Here is a 9,551-nt window from a genome sequence, read left to right on the forward strand (position 1 = left end):
CCTCAATGCAGCACGACCAAGCTATTTCTCTTTTTATATTTTAGCCTATCAGCAAACCTGTAATGCTTTGCTCGATTTGGATTCAGAGGAAAGGTTGCCAAAAATAGAGCAGTTAAATGTCAACATTAATGGTATCGCAGCAGTAAAATGTTTCTCACAGCAAGATGCCTGGCTTATAGCTGTTATTCACTAGTTGCCTCCTTGTTTCTAGGCAAAAATACAGTGTGTCCTCTAGTCTCAAGCCACCCAGGCTTATTTGGACCAGGAATTTGTCAGCACAAACAGCATGTGAGCACAGTCCCAGAACTGCATATGCTAATGCAGGGCCAAACCTGAAACCCATTCTTCACATTAATTACTCAGCCATAAAGTGGCAAACAAATAAAACTCCAAATTAGTACCACAAGCAAGCCACAAGTGCTTTGAGGCAAGGACTGCTGTTTGCTTTCATGGTACAACGTGTGGCACTGCTGGGTTCTGCCAGAGGTGCAGCATTTAGGAGCCACTCTACCATAAACAGAGGCCAGCTGGGTTTGCTGGGGCCTCACCTTCCTCATTTCAGAAGATCTTGCAGACAAAATTGGTTTTTTTTAAAGTCTTAAATTCATTTCTTGCAATTTAATTACCAACACCTACTTGTATCCCATGTAAAATCTAGAATACATGTAGTGCCAGCAGGCTGAATTCAGGACTCAAAGCCCTATGTCTGATCCTTTGTTTGCTTATGGACTTTTGTAGGTAACCACCCAGGCCCATATGGGCCAATCTCTAAATAGTTGGAGCCCATGATCCTTGTGGGTCCCTTCCAATTCAGAATATCTTCTGTGGAGAAAAAAAAAAAAGTCATGTTCATCTTCCTCAGAGGAGTACTGTGTTGAGACTTAAATAAGGAATGTAGATATTTAGAAAATATATGTACTGTTTAGGCGTTCAGCCTGCTCTAGTGAGCATTTATAGACTGCTCTGTAATCTCATCTGTAGACACAAAATTTCTTACAGCCTCAGCTAAAGAGCTTTGAAATTCAAAATCTGTCTGCAGCAGAGATATGGGGGAATTTATTTCTGGAAAAATTAGATTAAGTGTTGAAATCTGTCTAAGAGCAACAACTGGGCTTTAAATGGGACTGAAGGAAAGCCACAGCAAAAATAAAGAATAACCCCAACACAACAGGTGTGAAATAACTTCAGACCACAGGTTGGATAGGTTGTGTTCCAGTTCATCTTTTTAACCATGAACTTCTCTGTTCTATCTCCTTCTCTGCCTACTTTGGGGGTTTATTTCAGTGCCATTGGCCACCAATATTAGAACCAAAACCCATTACAGACACGAGGATGTGTGTATTTTATGACGCCTTACAGGCCTGGGATCAAACTGCCTTCAGGGGCAGGATCCCTAGGATGTGTTGTGGCAGCTGACAGAGTCCAGCCGTGCTGGTGCTCACCTGTATTTAGGAGCAGCACACACTCAGCTCCCTACCCAGGTGTGGAGTGTTCTGCAGTCCAGGAGTGCCACGGGCTGTGTTGCTACTTAGATTGCCCTCTTTTGATGTGATTGCTTTTCTCTGCTTCCAGGAGAGAAATACGAGCTGCACGCAGGAACAGAGTCCACTCCCAGTGTGGTAGTGCACGTTTGTGACAGTGACATGGAAGAAGATGAGGACCCAAAGAATTCTCCAAAGCCAAAAATCATTCAAACTCGACGTCCCGGTGTGCCGCCGCCTGTATCTAACTGAGCCTCTCCGGCAGAAGCAGCACTTCTCTCTCCTCCAGCACAGCTCTTGGTTTTTGTTTGCTTTGTTCTGTTGAAAGGCAGCCTTTGCCTTCTGAGCACCGGGGCATTAAGGTCATTGAAACCCCTTCACAGTAACCAAGCCTCTGTAACAAAAGGGCTAGGAAAAAGATCTTTGTACCTGTAACCATATCACACACCAACTGATAGATCTAGCTGGAAAGGACAAAACAAGGCTGAGGAAACAAGGGTTGGTTTCAGTCTGAGGATCTTTTCACAGCTGTCATTTGCATGCTGAAACACCACTACCAGAGATCGTTTGGGTGGGAATTAGGCCAATATCAGTCTTGATACTCAAACTCCCAGGATTGCTACTGCCCTTCATCAAGCAGCCTGCTCCTCTGCCCTCCTCACTTCCCAACAGTCTTTTCCCTTTTCCCTTTTTTTTTAAGGGGGGTAGGTGTGTTGTTTTTACTCTACTAGCAGCTTGGTTGCCTTTGCACCCCCCTGGAATTTTCTGTAAGGAATACTATCTTTGCAACATTTTCAGAAACAACAGAAAACAACTCTCTTCCAGCTATAGCTGTAGAGAATGGTGGTCTGAAATGGTGGCAGGGATCTGAGATGGAGCTCTCTGGGCTGAGGAGAGAGGCAGCAGCTGCTGGGGGGTCTGGTCAGTCCTTCTCTCTGGAGGGAAGGGAGCCAGAATATCAACAAGGATTGTCAGTTCTTCTATCAGGGCATGAGTGGTGCTTCTCTTCGGGTCTGAGGAAGAGGAGCTGACTGACTGCTCCTGTAAGGTGGGATTCCTTGCTCTCTGTCATAGCTGAACGTTCCAATAACATTACAGGCTGAATGCTTTCCTAGTGGTGTGGTGAATAGCCCTGAAATTGTCAGTAATTTCTTGCACATCTCTAATATTCAGCCCTTTCCCCTTCCCATGTCCTGTGCTTCAAAACCCTTTTTGAGCTGTATGCAGTTTGGGTTTGTGGAGGTGAGCAGAGGTTAGTTGATTTTTTTTTTCTTTTTTAGGCCAAAGAAAACAGGACCATAATTACACACTTGAAATTAGACTGCATGCAACTGAATCCCCTTTTTCCACCCCATCCTGCATGTTTCTTTCACTTGCAATATATACTGGGTTACAAAAACTGTTCTGTGTTTGCATCATGGCTGACAGCAGACAGGTCCTGGATTCCCTGTCTGGCAGACCTTCCATGATGATTTATTTTTTTAAGGCATACTTGTCATTTGAAGAACATATTTTCTAGACATTTGAGCTCAGATTTTGCATATATTTAAGCATGCGCTTAATTTATGCACATGAGTAGTTCCACTGAAATTAATACTGCAGAAACTGAGCGTATGTGTAAGGTATGGTGGGATTTTTGAGCTAATTAGCTGCAGCTGTACTCCCCCAAGTGACTATAAAATGGCACAGCGAGCCTCCATGGTTTAAAATCCTTTACAGCTTACAATAAGTAAATACATCTTGGAAGCTTATTTTAGGACCTGAAAAGTCAGTTTAGGTTCTGTAATCAAGATTTTTGTCATAAAACCTAACGATCTGGTTTCTGAGGAAGGGTTCCATCACGCCCTTAATTAGCAGCAATGCCACAAAGGTTCAGCAGAGTCAAGTCCCCTTTGCAGGATCTTGTCTTGGCAGCACTTCCAGGACAACAGGCATGTTGCTCTCTCAGTGAGGACAGGAGATGGCATTCCCAGCCTGCAAGGTGAGGACATCTCGGAATGAGGACTTGTCATTCTCACATAGTTCAGCCTCTGACCACCACAGCCCCCCTGGTATTCCTGATGAAATGCAGTTCTTTGCTCAGCATTCAGCATATTTACATAATGTGATAATTGTTACTGCATTATGGGCATTGTTGTGTGCTGTTACACTAATGGAATACTGCTCATTAAATACAGCAGAGACTGAACAGAAAATGGGGCTTTAGTGTCTTCATGATGTAGGTGTGAAGTTTCCTTAAAGTAACTCCTTAGAGGTGCCACATCAATTATTTTCCCAGTGATACATTTAAAATTGATTTAAGGAAACAAATTGTCACTCACAGGCCTAGGAATGTATCCTGTTGAAAATAACATCTTAGGCCACAAAGGATATTCCAGGAGTAACAACACTGGTTGTTTTGAGAACACACCCAGCTCTGATGTCCATGGGGTTTAGTTAAGCCCAGTATAGACAGCCCAGGAAGATTTAAACACGTGAATGATCAGATATCATTGCTAATGGATTTTTTTACAGGCAAGACTGTAGAAGGCCAAACCTTGTCCTTGTACCCATGTCCTCAAACTTTGGAGAGACGTGGTTCTGAACTAAGTACTTTGGCCTCAAATGATGTAAAACTACACTGCGAATTAAAGCACTGGACCTTAAATGTTCTTTCCTCAAAGTGCATTTTCAAACAGATTTAAAACGAGGCCCCATTCAGTGACTACTCTGTGCTTTGGAAAGCTGTGTGGTACTACCCAGGAGGCAGCAGGACATGGCTCATTGCTTGGAGCATTGAAATAGAAACACAATTACTAACCTGAAAATTCAAAGCAGCCTCTATGGTCAAAGCTTATAAATCACCTGTGTGTGATAAAATAATGAACATCATAAAAAAAAAAAAAAAAAAAAGTGTTTCATGTATTATGGAATAATGTCCCTATCATCAAAGTATCAGCATTTGTGACTCTTGAGAGAAGCTAGTGTTTTACTAAAGGCTGGTTCTTGCCTGACATGGAAAGATTGTTTCTTTCAAAAAATGCTGACTATCTGGAAGGGGAATTGTCCTATTCAGTAAATCACAGGCAGAGCCCTCCTATTCATTTGAGTGGGAATTTGCTTTTCTGTAGCTTTTCTGAGGTCAGCCACTCTGATTTGCACTTCTCTCAGGGTGTCAGGGGTTCTCTCCTGCTGGAACCCAGGAAGAATGGAGCCTCAGTGTTACACTGTGGCTCCTGAGGCACAGTGGCACAGCCCACATCCTTTTAATTTCCTCCCCAAAGCAGGAGCTAGAGGGAGCGGCTGGAGGTGATGCCCTGGGGCCTCTGAAGGGTGGACATGGCTCCTGCTGCTCTTTGGAAATTAAAAGAAGGAAATCAGGGGAGTACAGCTGCTGCTTCTGTTGCCTGCTGCCTACTTGTCCTTTCTGACCTCTTCAGAAATGAAACTGACATTTTAATGACTTCCTCACTACAGTTTAAAGCATGAAAACATTTCCAGTGCATGGAGAAAGAGTGTTTTAGAATCTGCTCTTTTGGAACAAAACAAGTAATTTTTGTGGCCTTGATTTTTGTAATTAAGACAAGGTGTGCAAACTCCCCCTTTCCTAACATACACGGACACGCTCCAGTAAACTTTGTTTTCAGCCAAGAAAATATGGCAAGAGCATCCCTTCCTCAACCATAGCAAGATCACAGCTATAGCCACTGTAAAGTGTTTTAGGTTATAAAAATTCTGCCCATGCATAAATTTTGTAGCACTAATTTGATCCTGAATTGGGTGAGAGGGGTGGGTTTGTTTCCTTTTGGTCTTTCCCCCTGCTCTGTCCCATTCAGCAACACTGTAAAAGCTTTCAGCAAAAATACAGATTGTTATTTGTATTGAGGAATGGACTGAACTCCTGGAAGGATTCTATTCCAGTCTGAGCACTGTCACAGATGCCATGAGCTTTTCCATTGTATTGTACATAACTTTTGAAATATTCTATTTAGTCATATTTTATAGGAGTATTAAAAAGCTACTGGCTAATTAATCACTTTTACACTTGTATAATTCAGAGCTTAGTTTAAAATAATAAACATGGCAAATGGTATTTTTGTGTTCTGCTTGCGCTGGTGTTTGGAAAAGCAACATTTAAAGAGTTAAACTATATCAATAAACTGAGTAGTGTGGTGTATACCCCTGCTAGAACTGAAAATGCTTAAACGTGTGACATAGGCCAAACTCTGTTTCAGTAGAAATTAAGGGGAAAGCAGTCTTCTTGTTGGCAGGATATGCCAGGTTCCATTTTAAGCTGCTGCAGTTTCACAGTCATGTGAACTTGCTCTGGCTTGCTGTGGATTTGGCTCGGTGTACACAAAAAAAACCTGCAGTGCAGTCCCTGGTGAGCAAAAGCCCGGCATATTCCAGACCCCTGATGTGGTTCTCGCTGTGCTTTTATAATCATGGGTGATGCTGTGGCCATGAGTGCTTGGACAAGGAACATGGCATCCAGCTGCCAGCCAGGCTGGGGAAATAGTTCTGTTAGCATTCATTTTTATAAAAATTGAAACAAGTTGTTCTCTCTTGCATCAGTTTGTGCTGGGTCTTGCAAAAGACTGGAGATGAGTTTGCTCATAACTGTCCTGTGAAATTATGATATTGAATTGCTCAAATGTGGATTTGAAAAATTATTTGTTTTTCTGTGTGCCTGGCATAAAAAACTTCATTTCTCAAAGGTGATTGTTCATGATTCTGAAAATTAGATCCACTTAAGAAGCCTCACTGGAGAAGTAAACTCTGAGCTCTTTAATTCCTTTGAAAAGGCCAGGCCTTAACCTCTGTGTTTTCATCAGAAAAACTAGTAATAGTGAACTTCTTCTGGGGTTCTTTTCACCTCTTTTAGAGGTGAAAGGCAGGAAGCCTAGTTTATTCTTCACTTTGAGCACCAAAAGAGCTTCCCCCACCACCATGAGTTTCTTCATCCACCTGATTGAAATGCTGTGCTTGCAACCCACTGTGCCTGGCACTGGACACAGCACTGGGAAATGAGCTTCGGGGCTTCAGCTGGGGATGGCAGAGAGCTGTGTCCCAGACTGATCACAGTCACAGCGCTTTCAGATCCTCTGAAAAATATTCACTGATTTTATTTTTGGTCCCTTTAGTGGCAAACACCTCAGCACTCAAATTTTTGCCATTTCAGGCTTTCTCTCACATACTAGTGTGAGAGAAATACTTTTGCATTTCCTTGATTCCCTTTTGCCTAAGAAATCACTTTTAATCCTGGTTTATCAAAAACCAAAACTAGCTATGGATTAAACTCCTAGCCAGACCCTCATTTATGCTCAGCATCATGCAATGCTCTTGACTTGTGAGTTACACTAGCAAAAACCCCAAACACTTCTTTTCCTGGTTTAACCCATCTTCTAGGGGAGTACAGCAGCTTTCAATATTCTAGGCTCCTCTTAAAAAGAGATGTTTTTATAACAGTAGCTGTGCTCTTTTTTTGAATACATGTAGACTGCAGCATTCAGGGGTAAAAGGACAAGGGAGGAAGTGTTGTAAAAGCTCTTTCCCACAGGTCTATTTGAAGTGTGGAGTATATTTGCTTTGGCTTGGAGGGGGGAGAAGCCAGCACTGTTAGAGGCAGAACAGCAACAGCACTCTGGATGGAACAGCAGGAACCAAGAAAGTCCCTACTGCAGAGATGCTCAGAAAGCTTAAAAAAACCAGCCTGAATTCTCTCTCCCCTTCTGTCAGTTTGTTCAGTAACTACACAGATTCTGGGGCTGCAGCAAGAGTCATCTCAGTATAGGATTGTGTCCTGATGCCGCAGCTACAAAGCTTAAATAGGGACATTTGTTATGAAGGTTCTTGCTGGAGTAAGGCTGGGAAATCTGTGAAATGTGAGCAGCCTGGAAGTTAATGAAAAATGAAGATACTCAGAACCTTAAAACAGACTTTGTGAGGCAGAGTCATGTACCCGAGAGCTGTATTAAGGGCCCATTTGAATCAGGGCTCACTCACAACATTTAGAGTATCCAGCAAGAAAGATTAAACCTCTCTATTATTCTGACCAGAAAATCAGCCTTCTTTTAACAAATTATTGTAACTCATCATATATCTAGTGCGAGAAAGTTGTGTCTACATTAGTGTCACACAGATGTGTTCTCTTCACTGTTGGGTTAATGAAGGTAAATGTTTTGAATCCATTTTAGAGCAGAGTTCTTGTACAGAAACTTCTGACAGAAAATGCCATCTGTAAGGACTGGTGGATCCTTAAGTGTCAGTTTGGCAAGTTGTCCTACTGTGGGTAGCTGCAGAAATATTTCGTGTATGTTGTTGTAGATTTAAAAGCATTGCTCATGGTTTCATCCAAGTGTCTGTATTTCTGACACAGATGTGACATATCTGTATATATTATAAATCAATACTATTTTTAACCACATATTTTGTACAAATATTCACATTAGCGCTGTACTTCAATGAAAATCTATTATGGTATTAAACATTTTGGTGGAATTAGCAAACTCCTTGTCTGTGCTTTGCTTTCATTTTATATCAGTGTTAAGCAGCTGAGCCATTTCTGGCATCCAAGGCAAATATAATTTCCAGCTATTCATGATGTTCCTTCAATCCAGGTGCACCTGTTCCCTCTAGTGACTGATCCCAGCCACTGCAGAGGCAGCTCCCAACACTTCTGGATCCCAGTGAGAGCCCGAAATCAAATCTGAACCAGCAGTAAATGTGAGCACAGTTTTTTCCAGCTAACAAGTAACAAGGTGGGACAGCACATTGCTGTTGAGGGACACGCAGCAAAAGATTTCTATACACACAGGTGCAGTTTTATAACAGCTTCTTCCTTTTTTCCTTTTCTCCAAAGTTTCTGGTAAGGTTCACAGCCAGGAATCAGATGATGGACTTTGTCCTACACGAGCAGAACAGTGACATCCACACAGGTTCTACCAGGCACAGCAGCAATGTGATTCTCCAGGCTTGGACTAGCTCAGCCTCACACTTGTAACAGGACAGCAGTAATGAAGGAGGAGGAAAAAAAACATTAAGAAAACAATTAGAAGAGCCTTGTTCCCTAGTACAATCCCTGGTGGTATGGTGAAAGGGAGAAAGGTATCACATATATGTAAATAAATATACATATAAAGAAAAATTAGAAATATAAATATATACATATTTATTTGTTTATTTATTTTATTTATTCAGTAGATAGGCAGTGCTTGTGTGCAACAATTCTATGATTCTGTGTTCCTATGCACCAGTAAGAAGAGAGTTTTGTACACTGCCATGAATTGGGGTGGGGTTTGTGTACGTACACAGGACACGGACTTTGTACTCATACATAACACAGATCCTCAACTAGGAAAGGTGGGAAACCTAGCTTGGATTTTTGTCCAGTTCAGCAGCTTAGATTCTAGTGAGATGGGGAAGGATAAATTTATTTTCATTCCAGGGCATAGCTGTGGATCTGGACATCAAAAGGTGGGGAAAAGCATCTTCTGGGAAGCAAATGGAAAATTTACAGCCTCAGAACACAAGAGGAGAAAAAAAGGCTGATAGAAAAAGAGCAAATTTTAAATTATTATTATTTCTAACTGAAGAAGCACTTCCAGATATCCAGAGAAGGATTTTTCCTTCTTGTTTTACAGTCAGCCGAGCCAGCCCTGCCCAAGCTCTAGGACATGCAGCCACGCCCTTACAACCCTTGTGACATCTGTGCCAGGGCTGTACTGGGAACACCACCCGGGGTCAACTCATCTGTGACCTGGGGCGCTGGGGACAGCAGCTGAACATGAGCCAGCTGTGCCCAGGTGGGCAAGAAGGCCAAAGGTACCTGGGGTGTAGCAGCCATGGTGTGACAGCAGGGCCAGGGCAGTGACTGTCCCTGTGCTGGGCACTGCTGAGGTGACCTCGAGGGCTGGGCCCAGTTCTGGAAGGGCCCCTCAGCTCAGGAAGGACACTGAGGGGCTGGAGCGTGTCCCGGGAAGGGAATGGAGCAGGGGAAGGGTCTGGAGCACAGGTCTGAGGAGGAGCAGCTGAGGGAGCTGGGAAAGGGGCTCAGCCTGGAGAAAAGGAGGCTCAGGGGGAATATTCTGG

At 42.8% G+C, this 9,551-nt stretch overlaps 1 protein-coding gene across 2 annotated transcripts in view; it reads left to right on the top strand.

The window, feature by feature from the left end:
- RCAN2 (regulator of calcineurin 2) overlaps positions 1–7,969 on the top strand; it is an 84,814-nt gene extending 76,845 nt beyond the window's left edge. For both annotated transcript variants that reach the window (XM_059843041.1, XM_059843042.1), the window contains one exon: positions 1,573–7,969. In XM_059843041.1, the coding sequence (XP_059699024.1) occupies positions 1,573–1,733 (161 nt within the window). In that variant the 3' untranslated portion in view covers positions 1,734–7,969. The remainder of the gene's footprint in view (positions 1–1,572) is intronic.
- Positions 7,970–9,551: the final 1,582 nt, after the last annotated feature.

This window comes from Haemorhous mexicanus, chromosome 3 (genome assembly GCF_027477595.1).
Source record: "Haemorhous mexicanus isolate bHaeMex1 chromosome 3, bHaeMex1.pri, whole genome shotgun sequence".
NCBI lineage: Eukaryota > Metazoa > Chordata > Aves > Passeriformes > Fringillidae > Haemorhous > Haemorhous mexicanus.